General features: G+C 36.6%; 1 protein-coding gene across 10 annotated transcripts in view; it reads right to left on the bottom strand.

The window, feature by feature from the left end:
• Window positions 1-18,228, bottom strand: part of Jupiter (microtubule-associated protein Jupiter) — a 31,998-nt gene that overhangs the window by 10,426 nt on the left and 3,344 nt on the right. For 2 of the 10 annotated variants that reach the window (XM_068300011.1, XM_068300013.1), the window contains exons 1-2: window positions 4,210-4,275; window positions 3,658-3,748 (exon numbers count right to left, since the gene is read on the bottom strand). The exons of 1 other annotated variant lie outside the window; for it this stretch is intronic. In XM_068300011.1, the coding sequence (XP_068156112.1) occupies window positions 3,658-3,719 (62 nt within the window). In that variant the 5' untranslated portion in view covers window positions 3,720-3,748; window positions 4,210-4,275. Of the gene's footprint in view, window positions 1-3,657; window positions 3,757-4,209; window positions 4,276-18,228 lie in introns of those variants that run through there. 7 more of the 10 variants (XM_068300017.1, XM_068300018.1, XM_068300020.1 and 4 more) reach the window with 6 other exon arrangements.

The raw sequence follows: 18,228 nt of genomic DNA, 5'->3' as shown, positions 1-18,228 counted from the left end.
AAAACAAAAACTTAATGAAAATTCAACTGAAGCACGAAAATTGTATGCGGTTTTTTGATTATTGTTGTAATTTCTATGGATGGATATACCCCTTTTGTTTGATTTTCCTAAAAACTTTGATTAGTTGAATCCCATTATAATTGTTGCTCATGTAAAAAAACAAAACAAATAAATATAAACTCAAAAAAATGCCTTTTTACTGTTGCCTCAAGCTGAGTCCAAATACTTTCCCTATGGCAGAGACGGATGAATGACTGGATGGATGGATGGATGGATGGATGAATCCAGTGGAGCGTAATTGACTGCCGTTGTTGTTGTTGTTGGTGTTGTTATAACGGCTCTTTTTTCCTGTAGGCTTGGTGGGAGGGGGATCTAATCAGGTGTGGCAATTCAAGCCACAAGTAGAGTTATCAGGACTTGATTTAACTACAATCTGATGGAAAGTATTGAATGTATTGTTCGTTAACCTCCAGAGACCTAATGAATATATGACCAGGAAAACCGTTTGCTGCATTTGCTGCTTCAGACGCATGCGCAGCGGGTGATGATTAATGAATTTTTTCCTTATTGTTGGTGGTTTTCATATCTTTTTTTGGCTGCCTTCCAGCCAGCCTGCCTACCTACCCATTTCTACCTTGATGATTAAATAACTGTATATATGGTGACCAGGTAGTAGTGGGTATAAGCCGCCATCGAATGGCGTCGCTTCTCAAAACATATCAAACTCAATTCCAGACATGAATGCAAAAATTTATAATTGACTAACTAGCTCTCTGACGACCGGCTTTAGCTCTGGCTTTGGCTTTGGCTCTATCACTCTTTTTTTTGTTTTTCTAAACAACAGCTAGATTGTCAATTATCGATAGTGTTCGCTGCGCTTGATGAATAATTATCGATTAGCTGGCAAAGAAAGTAAGTGGATATATGGAAGAGATCCATTGAGAGGAAAAGTTGCCATTGCTGTTGGTCGGTTGCTTGGTTGCTTGGTATGCATGCATTTTTGTACAACATTATTATTATTATTATTATATATGCGTAAGCTGGGGGATTGGCTTTGACTCTCTGTGGCTTAACTTGGCCTCGACTGGGGCTGGGGCTGGAACTGAGGCCGAGGCTTTCATACAAATCGTATGTTTCTGTGTTGCATTTGTGCTCAGAATTGCTGACACACACAAGAGCGAAAGTTGCATTCAAGCTAAACTCTTTGGTAATTTATTATAATTTTTTTCTACGTACTTTTTTTTGGTTAATGCCATTATGATTAATTAAAGATTTGTGGCAACTTCAAAGGACTTTCTAAATGGCATCACAAACTATTTTCTTTAGAGAGTTTCATTAAGGATACGCTTAAGTTTCTGTTTCAAAGGTTCATTATCCCAATTATTCGTTGCTTTTGTTTTGGTATGCATCTGAAAAATCTAATTTTATTTATTTCCCTTAAAGGTTTTGCCAAGGTTTGTGTAGGTTAAACATCATCATATATACTCATATGTAGTAGGCATTGCAGTTGCATGCCATTTTTCTCACTTTTCATTTGACCAAAAACTATTTGGCCAAGTTGAAGAGCATTGGTCGATATGAACTAAGAAAACATTACATTTCCCGTGCCCAAACATTTTTTGTAATTAAAAAAACTTTCTCTTAAAAAAATAATCAAACCTTTTGACATTTGCATGTTAATTGTTTGTAATCAATATTGAAAACATTAATGAACTCTTTATGTAAGATTTGAAAACTGATGTTAAATTATTAAATTAAATTAATTTGGCTAACAGAAAGCAAACATTTTTCATTGCAAGTTCTAGGAGGTTAAAGTTTGGTAAGTAAGTCAACAATCATTCTGAAATGTATTTTTTTGGTGTTTTTCGTACCAGGTACTTAACAGTACAAGGCACTAAAAAGGACCTAATATATATATGCATATATATAAATGAAACGTTGCTAAGAAACCCACAAGGCGTATGCTTGATATTGAATATAGAGAAACTTCTACATTTATACGAGTGTATGCAGGCTTGTTGGTTTGGTGTATATACAAGTATAATTTTGTCATGCCAACATGTATTACATTGACGCAGGTACATACAACTCCACCACACACATAACGAGAGGGAGGGAGGGGGTGGAGGCATGTATATAAAGTAGAATTTGGTTTCCTTTCGAAGTCTGTCAGTCATTAGGTCATGCGTTTTTGTTATTTGTTAAATCAGTCAGTAAAAATAATAAAGGAATTCCAAGGAATGCTGTTGACATAGTAACGTGTTTGATTGTGCAAAAATAAAATGGGTTAACAACAAGTAGATGAATGTCTGAATGTCATGTAGATTGATAATATTATTGTATACAATATCTATATCCATCTACTATATATATAATATTGTATATATAATGGAGAAATGAAAGAAGAATTGAAGCGTATAATAATTGTCGTTTAGGAAGACAATCGTCAAATAAACAATACCATAAAGAAATATAATAAAATGGTTTGTCATGATTTCCGCTGCTTATACAACAACAACGACAACAACACCAACCGTCGAACGACAATGACAACGTGTACAGCAAACAATCAATGCGGCAACATTTGATACGGCAAAAAGTCGCACCTTTAAAATGTACAAAAATAATAAGCCAAAGACAGCTTCAGAGCCACAAAACGTCAAACGATCATCCGACCAAACGACCGACCGACTGACAGACACACCGCAGCACATAAATGTAAAGGAAAAGTAATAATTTAATAATTTTTCCAACGGGAAAGTCAAAAACGATGTGTGTATGAGTCTCCCTGTGTGTGTGTGTGTGTGTGTGTTACCCAACCCACAAAAGCAATTTAAGTGAATGACAAAAGAAAATTTTCTTATTTTAACAATGATTATCACACTTAACATTTATTTACGCTTATGCAAAGGAAATTTTCCTTTTTTTACACTTGATCAAAAAATTTGCAATATTTTCTAGAGCCTCGGCTAGGTGACCAAACGCAGCCAACGAACTAATAGCCAAAAGTTCAATGTACTAAGGTGGGTTAAAAACATTTTGGTAGCCAAAACGTTTCTTACCAATATATACAAAGAAAAATGGGTGGGTAAAAGTTCTAGCTCTAGCTCCCAGCTCTTTTGGTCAAAATCAAAGTGGAAATTGCATGCCAAAACAAGAGGGAAGGAGAAACCAAAGAAAGAACTTACAAACTTGATGGCTGACTGGCTAGCTGTCTGGAGGGGAGTGGCAAGAAAAATCAATGAGACATTCAAAACTCTGGCGAAAATGGGTGAATGGGTGGCAGTGGCGGCTTTTGCGAAATCGCAATTCTATATTACCATAGATTACACATACGACGTGTGTGACCGGCAACCAACCAACCGACCGACAGACCGACCAGCCGAACGAACGAATCACCAAGAGCCATAATACACAATGGCAACAGCGGCGGTTCAGTTGAAAGCCGAAAAGGTGAATGCACGCTAAATTAATCTTATGAGTGTAAACTTAGTTAGTATATATGCCTTTGCCTGGCTAACTAACTGACTGACTAACTGAATGAATGGCTGGATGAATGAATGAATAAAGTGCAGCTGAGGTCTTTCTTCTTCATTTTCAAAAATATCTGCATATAAAGACATTGGTTTTTATTATATTTTCATATGATAAACTTACCGCTTTTTGGCTTTGCCAACATTGTAAAGTTCAACATGTTTGAATGCAGCATAAGCAGCCATTTTATTTAGTGTTATTTGTTTTTATATATCTGTGAGATTTTGATTGAGCAATATTGCAATTACTTTTTATTATTTTGTACAAAACAAAAAATTAACTTTATAGTTTGTCAATAAATATACAAAGAGTTGGAGTTGCAGAGGGAAAGAAAAAGAGAGAGGAGATAGATAGAGAGGATAGAAAAGAAAATGAGTATTTTCGTTTTCAAAAGAAGAAAAGGAAGGAAAATGTTGCAAAAAACGCACACACACACATACACACATCTTGCCACATGCAGCTTCCCTTGGATGAGTCATGGAGCTGGCTGCACAACGTGCGGATGCTGTTTTTGTGCGTAAAATCAATAAAACAAATCTCGCAAAGTTAGATAAGACCAGAATTTTGTGGTAGGTATAGAAAATTTATGGTTTTTGGCAACATTTTCCTACCTACCCCGCATAAAACATATGCGGGGCATGGGGGTAAGGAATATCCTGACGCTCACACACTCACAAAGTAAGCAAAATTTACACTTTTCTTCTCTTTGCACTTTGTTTTTGCACTTGTTGTTATTCGTTTGTTTATTAGTTAATTGTAATTTGGCGTTTCTTTTTTCGAATGGAAGGATATGTTGTTGTAATTGAATTTTCTTAAACACTCGGCCAAGAATATCAAATTTTCTTTATTCGACAGAAAAAGAGACAGAGAGTAGAGAGAGTTGTGACAATGTTGTTAACGTTTCGATATAAAGCTTGCGACTAAAATGCATTGGGAAAAGTGAAAAGCATTTTATACCAAAAGAGCAGAGCAGAGCAGCAAAGCAGAGGAGCAGCAGTGGCAGTAGCAGCAGTAGCTCTGGGCAGTAGCAGCGAGAAGTTTGCTTTTATCGACCCAAAGCCCCAACAACTCACTGAGAGTGTTACAAGAGTTCTCTCGCTCTCTCTCTCTCTCTGAGAGTGGGCCCCCATGTGGGGCAGCGCATCAAAACAAAAACAAACTACAGCTGATTGAAGTTGACTCTCTTGTTTGACTCTCTCTCTCTCTCTCTTTCTCGTTTGCTTTGCAGAAATTCAACACACTCAGAGCGCTGTGGTAAGTTTTGTGGGTCACACAAAGAAGAAGAGAACAACTTACTCACTAAGTTTCAGGTTGACATTTTCCATGTAAAGGAAAATATATTTTTGCACAGTAAATTATGTTGTTTTTTTTTGGCGGATTTCTTTTTTTGTTGTTTCGCTTAACACTTGGCTGCGTCTCTCTTTCTTAGCAGGTGCCACAAACGGCAAAAAGAATTCTTCACATCTGGGATGCCATGGCATCGACTTGGAGTTACTTCTTTTATAGAAAAATCTGGATGTATTTCAAGCCAAATAAGTTATCTTAATCGGAAAACTCAGGAATCCTCTAGCATTTGTGAAGTACAAAAGTGTTTGAGTTAATTTTTTCATTGACCTACGTTTTTTCTTTGATTACTCATTATCACAAATCTGCCTAATATTCAATTAGGAAATGTCCTTAGGAAAGGATTTTCCACAATTGTGGTTTCAGTTTTTCTAATCTTTTTGCGAACTACCCTTTAACATTTCGATTATAGGGTATATAAAGAAACAAAGAAATATAGTTCAGGTCTAGTGCACTTCATGTTGTTCCTCGCAAGCAATTGTTTTCTCCTTAGCATAGTTTTTTCCATTTTCCATACTCCAATCAACATTTGCAAACGACCTACCTACTGCCTACTACCTACATAAGTTGAAACAGACATTCAGAGATGAGGTGGAGATGCAATTGCAACTTTGAGACTCTTGGACAAGATATTGCCGGACATAAATCACTTTCATCATCGTTGTCAGGCATTCATTTGATGATATGCAGCAGCTCTTCTAGCCAACTCTAATTTCAAGTGCTTTGGCTACTAATGAGGCCGTGCACCAGCATCGTTTCGACAGATTGCCGCCAGTTTGACTCCAAACAAAAAATAGAATTTCAATGCAAATTTTATTTGCATATTTCTTCTTCTATATGGAAACTACAACAACCAATCTTGGCACAGATTTTTAGCTACCAAATGCCTATGTACATAGAACAGGAAGCCAGAGAAGGAGAAGTGAGTCGGCCAGCCATCCAGCCAGCCAGCCAGCCAGTCATTTAGTCAGTCAGTCAGTTAGTTAGTTATTTTTAGTTTTAGCCAAGACACTTTTTTTTCATTCCATTTCTTTCCTTGTTTTTTATTTTTTTCGTTTTTCGGGTGAGAGAAACAGCAAAAGTTGACTGCCCCGTTGCCTATATTGTGGGACGATGACAGTCCGCCCGACTCAGACAGACAGGCGGAGAAACAGACGGACGGACTGGGCAACCTGACACCATGCGGTCTTCTCTCCATGTAAAAGCCTGGGCGTCGTCATAATGCACTTGCACATGGTTAAGAGGATGACGGTGAGGATGGGTGAAGATGGGTTGGGTGGGCCGCATTTGTCCATGTGTGTGTATGTGTGGTGGTGGCAACCTACATGGTTGGGGCTTTTAAAAATAGGCAAGTTCCATTCGAGCAGCACCAGCTTCATGCTCCTCCATGCTCAATACTTAGTCAAGTGTCGTCAGAATATGCCTTTGTATGCGGTTATGTATGTGTGTCTAATCTCTTAGAAATCATTGTCTCTATATACTAACATCCAGGCCTCCTCCTTATGTGGCCAGAAGACTGAAGACTCTGGAGTCTGAAGCAAGATGGTATCTGTCGTATCGTTGTATTAATTGAATATGTTGCTCGCTCTCTTAATTTGCCACACTTCAGTGCACGTGGGCGACACACACAGCGACTAGGGACAGCAATTGCGACAGCATTTAAACCCAGCCTATTGACATTTCATAGATATTAAAGAAACAAGGGGAAGGAAAAAACGGACTACATAAATCTCTCACACTTATTCAAAATACCTCAATGTGAATTTGTTCACTGGTAAAAGTTCAAAGTAACAATTACATTTTAGAAATTATTATTAACAATCGACATAACTCTTTTGTCGGTTTGGCTTTCCCAAGGTTTTTCATTCGCACAATATGAAGCAAAAAAATGCTAAATTTTCACAATAATTATTCCTCATAACCAATTTTAATGGTGTTTCAAATGCTATAGATATATTTAAAATCCCTTTTGATGTCAATTTGCCACTAAAAAAGAATATTAAAAGGCAATTTTTAGAGTTATAGACAGCTTTCTTTTAATTTAAGCAATAATCAATCAATAATCTGTATGGCTTTTAGTCAAATACACAATTCAAGTTACCTACTTTAAGTTGAAAGTTAATATCGAATCTATTTAGCAATCACCAAATCTCAAAAATTTGAGTTTGAGTACCACAAATTGTAGTTTTCTTTATAGGGCATAGGATTTACAGTGCACTCAAAGACATTGAATAATAATTTGATGTAGCAAAAAGATAGTAAAACTTTTATAGTTTTACAAGGAGCATTAGTATTAGTTATTATTTTCTCAAGCAAAAACAATTCAAAAGTCATTACACATTTAACTGTCAAAGGAAAATTCAGTTAAAGAAAAACCTTTCTTTCTAGTTTTGATACCCGCACCTCAAACACACATGTTAGTATACATATATCTATTTAGTTTTCTCTCTTGGCCAGGCACCGGCCATTGACTGCCCCCAAACTGCGGGCCTAAAACCAGAGATTAAGTAGAGTAATTAGGAAAACGTGCAACTGAAAACTGAAAACTAAAAAAAAAAAACACTCTGACTTGTGGCCTGTTGACCGCCCAAAAAAAAAAAGAAGAGGAAAAGAAAAGAAAAATAAGGTGAGCGGTCTCCGTTTAGTTAAAGTACAGGTACTCGCATGTATATATGACTCTTTTCGGTCATAGGTGCAGCACAATATAGTAGCAGCAACTTACTAACTCTAGCTCAACCAAAAATTGTGCTCTGCTAACTTTCCCTTAATTACGGGAAGGGGGAACGAAATAAAACTCTATATACTTACTAAAAAACGTAAATTAATCATTTTGCGTTGATTAAAACATTTCTAATTTGACTGAAAGGGTCTCGTCGCCTTAGGACAAGAAGTTGTAACATTAGTTTCAGCTCTTTTGGGGGTAAATCAAGAAAATTATCACGGGAAATGCATCATTGACGCGACGATCTTTTAATCAATCTTTATATCTTTCCCTCTCTCTCTCTCTCTCTTTATCTATCTCTTTTGTTCATCATTTCCTTCATTTCTCACCTTTTGTAGAACGACGAATAGGCGGCAAAGTCAAAACCAAACAAAACACTAGCGGAGGGAGGGGGGAGGCGAATGAGGGAAAATTAAAAAAAAAAGGTTTAACAACACTTTCGCTTTTACTTTCATCAGAGCCGTGTAGTATACAAAAGGTACAAACATCGGTAATACATAATGATATCCAGCAGATAGTATATAATATTATAGCATGCGTGTTGTTCCGTAAACACTTTAATACCTTTGTAAGCCAAAAGGCACATACAATGGGGGCAAAGTAGAGCTTAGGTCAAATTTATACCCTATTAGTATGATCAATGGATAGGGGTATATTCTGTTTTACATTAACATGATTACTCTATTTGTAGTACGAATGACTACTTTTAATGAGTTCTTTTTACATTATTATAACAAAGAAAGTTTATATTACTTTTAGCCCTTTTTTTTTTAGGTTCATCTGGATATTTTTTACAGAGTATTCAAATATCGTTAATTACCAAGAAGAATATGAAATATTTTGAAGCTACTACTGCCATCCGGGCAATTGCCCTGCCTGGCCAAATTGGATTTTAATGATGGCCAACCAAACAATGGCCGCAACTTCCTCAAGTGCATTATGACTGACTTTGACTGAAAGACGATGCGACGGACAGAAACACATGCAACACTTATTTTAAACTTGGGTAAAGGCATTTTGCATTCGCAAGTCGAAATAGTTCAATTTCGTTTAACTTTTAACTTCATTTCCAGGCAGGCAGTCAAATCAAATGAAAAATTATCGCATGTGTGTGGTCCAACCCCTCCTACCAATCGGCGTGCATTCTGCCCTCTATTCAACCCAATTGCAATTTTTTTTGTTTTGTTATTTTTGTGTTTACAATATTTTCCAAAGAAAAACATTTCCAAATTTGTACAACAAGTTTTTCCGTTTTCTATGGACGAGGAAATGTGTTGCACAAAACACAAATTGCTGACTGCTGGCTGGCAGCTCGATGATGCAGCTCCGCTGCCGGTGCCGCTGCTGCTCATGCTGTGCTTTCAACATTAAAATGTCTGGGTACTTGATCGGGGGCAGAGTGTGTTGTTGTCCACAAGCAGCAACAAACAACTAGTCGAGGCGTCTTTAATGAGTTCGAGAAGTCCACTACGACGCAGAGATGTCTAGTCAGATTGAGCTTCAGACTAGAGCCACAGAGAGCAGGGGAATGGCCTGGCCGGGCCACTTTGCATTTGCCAGACGCGCCTGTGCACTTTTATAGTCGAGTGCCTTTTACCACACCCATTTAATTGCAATTTGGAGCTTCATTCACTACACCTAAAACTAAAGAAACAAAAAAAAAAAAAAACAACTTTCCTATCTCTTAAATGAAATTAAAGCATTCAACTTCCTTTATAAACCCCTCGACCATCTCAAGTGTTTTATTTGCCAAGAGCGATTACAGCAAAAAAATCAAATTTTTTATGATATCGTGTTAAGCCCTACAAACTGAAACTGAAAAGCTATGCGGCAATGCCAATTTTCTGACTTCTTTATAAATCAAATTTAAATGGCTAACGAACGAGTCACGTTCGAAGATGTTTCATCAACTCATTGAGTAGAGGATTTTTCTTAAAAGGTTTGAGCTTTAATTTGGATTCTTTAAACACCAAAGACTTTATTTCATCGATAGTTTTAACATTGATTTCTTCATTTCAACCCTAAAATCTTTATTTACGCCCTTTTAACACAATTTTTCTTAGTTACTAACGATTTGAGGGTAATTTTGGATACTTTAAAATATTAAATTTTTCATTTAGAGAGCCCTTTAGGCCAGTTTTTGTTTTAATTAGCCTTCTCAACACTGTTTTCTGTACTGTCGCCTTTTAAAAACAAGTCTTTCCCCCTCTACGCCCTTGACATCGTCTATATCGCATTTGCATCAATGTTAAGTCTTTATTGTGTGGTTTAAGTGAACTTTTGAATTCCTTTTTCAATTCTTTTGTAACCTGCAGTGATAGTGTTTGTGGGCTTTTCCTTTCACCTTGACATTTTGCGGCGCCAAACACACACACAAAAGAAAATGGCGGTAAACTTTTTGCCACAAATGACTTTAGTTTTTCCCAAATAGCACAAAACGTTTCTTTCTTTTGCAATTTACAATTACATAGCTTCATCCTACCCCTCCTTTCCATATATAGCTACCTATATTAGAAAACCCAAGGCAAAGAGACGACGACAACAACAACACAATAGTTTCAACTGTTTCAATTACATTTAGAGCTCGCTGGCTCAAGATAAAATAAATGAAATGAGTAAAACTTTCCGTATTGGGCATTTAAAGTTCGATATAAATGAAATTAAACAATTGCCGAACAACAATAAATGAATTTGCGGTCAAAATTGTTTTGTAACAGGCTTTTTATAGCTAAAAGATTGGTTCAAAAACTGAGTGGGCCGAGTTCCCAAGACAAATTAATTGAGGAGAGCAAACAAGCTTGTTAGAGACACAAACAACCGCAATACAAATGCAAAAGGTTTATGGTTTATGGCAATTATAAAATGCCGGTGAGAAGCCAATGATCTTAAAATAAAAACACACACAGTCTACATATTTTACAGTTTCGTTTCAGTTCATTATGAGGCATGATCATGTTTCACATACTGTAGATAATACTTATACAATATTTCGTTGCATGTTCAACTTGCATTCAATGCAATGCACACAAAAACAAAAAACTATTGCCTCAACCGGTGGAGCCCCTTCTTCTCCATCGTCTGAGGCGGGCTAAGAAAGCCTAGCTAAACCATATTTGATTGTGATTTGATTCTAAACTAAAGTAAATTACCAAAGTTTTTTATGATCTTGGAGTGAAAAGTGTTCACATAAATATATAGTAAGTATGCTCAACGGGAGGGAACGATTTTTTATTATTATTATTGTTATTATTATTATTATTTGTTTATTGAGCAAACGAAGCTGGCCAGCAAGCTAGCTAGGCAGTCAGTCAGGCAGGCCACCAAAGTGAAAGGCAACTCAAATTGTGAGCCGTTCCAACATTTTGACTTAGAATTTGTTACACTCTCTGGTTAATTAATACACCAGAAAACTGTAAGCAGCCGCAGCAAACGAAAAACCAATAAAACCCACAAAAAAAAAAGAGAAGAAGTGAAGAAAAAACAAAATGTAACGACTAAATAAACATATGAGTAAGTTGAGGCCAATGCGGCACTTAGTTACACCAAAATGTATGACTAATGCCAAGATCAAGATCATTGGAAGTTACACAAAATAAATGCAACTAACCTCCAAGTCGTTGCACACACACACACATTTCCCACACATTATGAAACGTGCCCCAGAAGAAGAGTTGAAGAAGAAAAGGCGAGGGGATGGGGAAATGCAGCTGGCTATGGAGTCTACTTAAGTTAAGCTTCTCTTTTTTTTCTCTTTCCAGCTTAGTTGAGATAGGCACAATAGATAAACCAATCTGTCAGCAAATACCCATTTCTTTCCACATAATTGAAATTCTTAGAATTTGTTTCAGCAGCAAGCAACTAAATCGAAATGTTACTTCAAAAAGATTTCAGAAAAGAAAAAATGAGATAAATATGTAACAACCCAAAAATGCAGTATAGTCGATTATTTCTAGCTTCACCCCAGATTTTCAGTGAAAGCATTTTTTTTGTTCTCGCACACTCAATGGCAGGCAATCTCAATGAATTTCAATCATCTGCAACTCTGAAACTGCAAGAGCGAGTCCAAAACTCATTAACGCAATGTTATCATCTCTCTATGGCCCAGAATCTATTCGCTAAGGAACATTGTAGCGACGGAAAGATCACGACCACCATCATTAAATGCATTCCTTTCATTATTATGATTACTATTAAAATAGTAATTCCCGTTTTTCATCATCACACTAACACTCACACAGATAGAGACAGAGGAGTTGAATAGAATCTTGCAACCATTTTCGCTAAGGAAAACTCTCAAAGTCAAAGCAACAACAACAACAACAACAGCGGTAATTATTTACGCCGATTTCTGTGTGGAGATAATATCACTGCTGCAGCTAAAGCTGTAGCAGGGGCAGCAGCAGTTGCACCACCAATGGAGCTAGGCACGAACTGTGCAACAGCAAACACCAGCAAACAACCAAGACAAATGTGCAAGTCAAAGACAAGATTGGGGCAATTTGGTATGGATGGATGAATGAATAAGTTGCGAGGGGGGTTGGAGTTTAGATCACAGAGTGTAAAACATGGAGCTCCATAGGAATTAGAACGGGAGATTAGCATTAGTATTAGACTAATAAATGTCCGACAATTGTTTGCAAATGAAAAATAATCCAATGCTTCGAATTGGACTTTAAAATTGGCATGCTCTTCATTGCATTGACTTACTTGATGATGATGATCAATAAAAATGCAAATGAAATGCCATAAAAAGTCTGCCATTTCCACATTCAACACCCAATCGATCGATCGCTCCATCGATCAATCAATCAATCAAAATCGCACAATTCTTCATCCGAAACTCAGCTGGCAGCTGGCTATTGCACTTCGAAATGGCTGCATTTGCCGATTCGCGTCTATCATCTATCAGTTTTATAACCGAAAATTCCCCAATTGCACATAAATTGTTTTTCTAATTTCTTGTTATTTATTTTTGTTTTTTATTATTAAAGTGGCACATTAAACCCAAAAAAAGAAATCAAGGAAAGTCATTGAGCCAATAAAATTGCCGTTTGCTAAACTCAAAAAGTAGAAACCTTTCTAGGCCAATGAAAAAAATATATCTGGTTAGTCGAAGCTGGCAATTATTCAAATTTAAAAAAAAAAAAACAAAAGGCGCACACTTTGTGGCCACCTAGTTGAAACTATTGCGAAGCAAGCAGTTTACATAAAGCAAAGGCCCGTGCAGGTGGCGCCACTTTGTTAAACTGCTTACCTCTAAGCAACTAGCTGGCAACTCCATGTAAACTGCTTGCTGGCAACTGTAAGCAAACTGCTTGCTTCGGAATAGTTTCAACTAGGTGGCCACACTGTGTGCGCCTTTTAAATTTTTTAAATTTTCTTGCCAGCTTCTAGTAACCAGATATTTTTCTCATTGTCCTAGAATGGTTTCTACTTTTTGTGTTTAGCAAACGGCTTAACTGAAAAAACATTTGAAATATGTTACATTAATGTAATTTTTGTCTATTTCTAAATCATTTTAAATTGATCTATTAAATTGGAGTTGAAGTTGAGTCACAGCATTTCTCTTTGTGCTCTAGCTGAGTCACATACATTTGGTTCTAACATTTGTCGGTTAAAAAGTTGATAAACCCATTATAACAATCAAATGAGATTATTACGCCTCATCCGTTCTCTAGTTTCATTCAGTTCACACACACACAAGGGTTTTTTCTCAAACAATGGGGATAGTTTTTTCTTCTTTAAGGGAACATTCCATTGTAGTTAGCCCGCATATTTATTTTGTTCTATTCCATTTAATAGGCTCCCCTACATAATTTATCGTCAATAGATTGGCGTCAGCCGTCAGATGCAGTTTCATCTAACTTAGAAGAAGGAGCTCAATCTTGGGTCTGAGATTGTGCTGTTGCTGCTGCTGCTGTGGGTCTGGGATCTTAATCATGATTCCACATCAAGTTGCTTACAAATTGTTTACTGATTCCAAGAAATTCACTTCTGTTAATAATTTTAAAAATGTTTTGATTGAAAATTGGCAAAAGGAGTACATACACACACACACACACAGCTGAGCTGAACTGAGGTGAACAGATCGGATCAGAGCACACAGAGCCACCTGCTATTAGGGAAAGCTGCTGACCGGTTCTTCGTTCTGTTCTTTACTTTACTTTACTTTTTTTGTTTTTTTTGCATTCTGACAAGTCTCCGCACAGAGAGACAAAAGAATTTTACGGAAGAAAGAAAGCGTAGATTAAACCTGTTTCTCCAATCTTTGTGGTCATCGGCGACCCAATCGCCTTTTTCTTCTCTAGGCCCATATGCGTCGCCGCGTACCCTTTTCGCTGCAAGATTTGCGGAATGGAAGCGGATGACTCGACTCTCAATTTGGTGATGCATCATTGAAAAAGTGTTGGCCTGCACAGCTAAACCAAGTCGAGAACTGGTTCTTCTGTTTTATTAGAGAACATTTGACTTTTAGATTTGCTAAAATACTTCTAATGCAGGATAATATCCTAATAGTTTAGTGGTTTTTTATGGAAGACCCCAAAAAGTGATTGTTATAGTCACCTTCAATCTCATTTGTGTGTTAAATCAAAGTGTAACCTATGAAGGAAGGAAACTTTCCCTTAAGAGGGCACTCGAAACATAGCGGAGCTTGTAATGGTCGTCATTATCATCACTGGATCAGCATGTCTTTCATCTCAAAGAGATGAGGTGACAGAAATCTCCATAACGAAGGAGAACTCAAGTCTTTTAGCCTGTCGAAGGAAATCGACAATCGTTTGTTTCCTTGTCTTTCTCTTCCTCAGTTGTTTGCATGCCAGTTAAGTTAAGTTAAGTTTGCTTCTTTCAGTGTCAAGTGTGAATGAACTTTTTGGCAGAAGCAAAACTTTTTTGTCGTCGTCATCATCATCGTCATCGTCATCATCTTTGTTGTTGTTTTTGTCTCTGTTGGTTGGACGCAGTCAATGGACTTTTAGTTAGAGAGATACTGCTGCAGCTGTGCCAATGATATGGCACAAAAAGCGATCTGTCCGTCTTACGTTTCACATGATACAACATTTTGTCATACTTTATGTAGAATTCATTTGATTTAATATTCATTTTCTATATGAATAATTCTCATAAAATCAATTTGCAGAAACTATCTCAACTCACCAATCTTTTATTTTGGGCGTGGTTAGCAAACCGCAAAATTTGCATGGAATAAAATAACCTAAATTGTGGCCAATGAATTGTATATTTCTGGTTTCCCGATCCGATTAATTCCAGCCTCGCCCTACCCTACCCCACCCCTACTCCACCCTACGATGCCCTGCATCTGGTTGGTTAACTACTGCAAAAAGTAAACGCACAATTAATTAATTCGTTTGTCACAAGAAAACAACAAAAAAGAAAAAAGCAGCAAATTCCATTGATATGCTAAATTAACAAAGATAAAGTGAACTATTCAAGATGACAAAAACTTGGTGCATATGGGTGTGTGTATCTTCTTTTGGTGATCTAAATCAAATAAACAAAGTAGTTAACCCAATTTTTACTTGACAAATGGTTTTGATTAGATGGTCCCAGGAAAATTTTAACAAATTATAAGATCGAATGTAAGCAACAATGCTTAAGAATTAGACAAACTAGATTATAAACAAATTTATCTATTAAAACTTATTAGGAATTCGTTAAAGATCTTTCATTTCAAAATCCCTCAAAAAATTCATCTTATTCTGATCTTAACATTATCATACATAAACCAATGTTTGGTTATTCCATGTCTTTGAATAGAGAAAGTAGAATAAAGAAGTTCGCAGACTGATCTTAGGTCAAGAGCATCAAATTTGTGTAATATTGCTTAAGAATTCTAAATACTAATTTCCTATACTATATCAGCAAATGTTTCTCGCTCAAATGTGTTTAAAAGTTCTTCAAAAATATGATTAATAATATCTACATACATATGTAGCAAACAATTAATTTACATATATCAGAAGCGAAATCACTTATATAAACAAATAAACAAGAAACAATAAACCCCAATAGCTAAAAATAGTAAGAAAGGAATGCAAAATTTGTATAAATAAATGAAACCAAATCGATTATATTAAATAACGTGAGTAAAGTCTGTGTGAACGAATTGGGTCCAAAAATATGTATTATTATGCCTGTGATTCAATTGTTCTCTGATAACAACGAAAAACCACACACAATTGTTTATTATTTATTAGGTCATCAATGATTGCGAATAAACAACTCCCCCCCCATATACATTTGTATGTGTACATCACATCACATGGCAGAGAATTCTTTTGCAATAAACTCTGAAGCGACAAAAAGTCATTTGAGTCAAGTTGACAAAAAAGAAATAAATACTCATTGTCAGACACACTCTTTTTCCCTTAACGTCTTTGACCTGATCTGATCCGAGACAAGAGACGAGACGAGATGAGACAAAACGCTTTGGTCTGTTGAACAAGAGTGAATTTCGTCCTTGACTGGGCTGTGTCTGTTTGCTTGTCTGGTGGAAGAATAAACAAAGACTCCAAAGACTGCCAATCTCTTTTCGAATGTTCTTCTCCGACTTGGATGGCGCCAATTATATAGACGAAGACTTGCAGTTAACATTGTTCTTTATTGACGTAACGAGCACATGCTAAAATCTTAATTGATTTAATTTTCCCATTTGTTTCTGGGTTTGTTTTACTAGAAATTGCAGTAATTCACATTCTGCCATGCCGAACAAAAACCACCACCGAAAATTGCAAAATACCGAACACAAATGGTGGTTGCTGCTTGCATCAGCGACACTTAATACCTGAGGTGACCAATTCATTTGGGTGTGGGGCAGGCAGTCAGGGCGAATCTAGAGTACCAGATTCACTTTCATCATCATCGTCATCTCTACCACATAACGAAAGTCCGATGGAAGCCACCCACAACAGAACAGTTGTGTTGCAGCAGGAGCAACCCTTTAATCCATGGGCACCCTTGAGTGAAGTGTCGACTGGCTGGCTGGCTGCAGCCCTGAGGATAAATTGGGGTGCAATTGTTGTCGACTTCGTCGTCGTCCTCCTCTACTGAATTTCAAGGTCCCAAAGTCAATTGTCAACTGGGATGGTAGACAGACAGACAGGCAGGCAGTCAGTCATGTATGAGTTCACCCAAACGGTGGTCATTTGTCATTTTTTTTATATTATTGTTTTATTTTAACGACCGGGGATCAGTTAAATGGATCGGCAGGCTCTGGCTTAATACTCATCAATGATTCATAGTGAGTTTGTTTAAGCCAGGCATGCTTATAAAGTAAGCAAAAGGAGACACTCCCACTCGCCCTCGCACTCCGTCCTCCTCCCCACCCAGCTGCACAAAGAAATCTTCAGACAAAACGTGTTACGCCTTTAGATTATTCAAGCCTTTGTTTTTTCTTTTCTTTTTTTTTACTGCCCACGGTTTATGCACATATGTACATATCAAAATGAATACAGTGGGAGCAAATTATTTAACCCTCTGGTTAAGTCTGGCAAGATCATTACAAGGAAGACAAAGACCCTTAGTTTGGTCTGTGGATGATGATAACGATCGATGGTGGACAGTAATAAAAGAACAAAAACAAAGAATAAAATGAAAATTATCTCTGTTTTTATCTTACAAATTCTTTCGTTAGATGACAAGACATTTTAAGTGCCCTGCAATAAAAATAAAAAATAGGTAGTAACCGTAATAATAATAGTAGTCTAGCCCAAACAAAACAACCGCAGCATGAGGGAGAGGGCGTATGTCTATCAAGAATATCGTTTATAGAGTAGATATTCGCCCATGTATAAACAAGCAAACAAGTCACTCAATCAATATGCAAGCATATTTCCTAAATGGTAAAAACAGGCTACAAACAATTTCCAGATGCACTTGGAAAAAGGCAAATATTCATTTCCATACCAGTTTCAAATAAAATCTCATGTTAGAAAAACACAAACTCTAATCGAAAATCTATACTCAAAAACATTTCGAACTTCTGATAATATTTTCTCAAAGTGTAAACATTATGCATAAATCTGTCGTCAATGCACTGAGAAAACAAAATGATTTTATCAGCAATATTTATTTATTGATTACAGAGACAAACAGACACACGCAGAGACGGAGAGAGGGAGGGACGAGAATAATAAAGACCAACACAGAAACATTATCCGACCATATTTGGTCATCTCAAAAGACCTCGATAATTGTTGAAAGTGAATTGAATTACGTAGAGTTTGTTGAGTCTTACCAAAAATAGTCAAAGGAAGATTAGATAAAATATATAAATGGATGAGTTGACTTGAGTCGAGAGTGAATAAGAAGATTGTTTGCATATGGGCATTGATTTTGTATTTTTGACTATTTTTTGCCAGAATAATTGATCTTGAGTTCACTCGAGCATAGACAGCCTTGAAAATCGTTTGGTCTTTCCACCCATTTTGTAGAGAATTTATGTAGTGGAACTCACTCTTTTAGTCACCTTTTTGGGTTGGTTGTTAATAATGACTTACCTGCAAAGAAAAGAAGAAAAGTATATATAAATACATATATATGTATCGATTAACAAGGGTTAACTTGGGCATGAGTCAGCGTTGTGAAATTCAAGATCTACCCACAGGAAG

This window comes from Drosophila tropicalis, unplaced genomic scaffold (assembly GCF_018151085.1).
Source record: "Drosophila tropicalis isolate 14030-0801.00 unplaced genomic scaffold, ASM1815108v1 contig_878, whole genome shotgun sequence".
NCBI classification, from domain to species: domain Eukaryota; kingdom Metazoa; phylum Arthropoda; class Insecta; order Diptera; family Drosophilidae; genus Drosophila; species Drosophila tropicalis.
The sequence above is the reverse complement of the archived record's forward strand: the minus strand, read 5'-3'. Positions and strand labels throughout refer to the sequence as shown.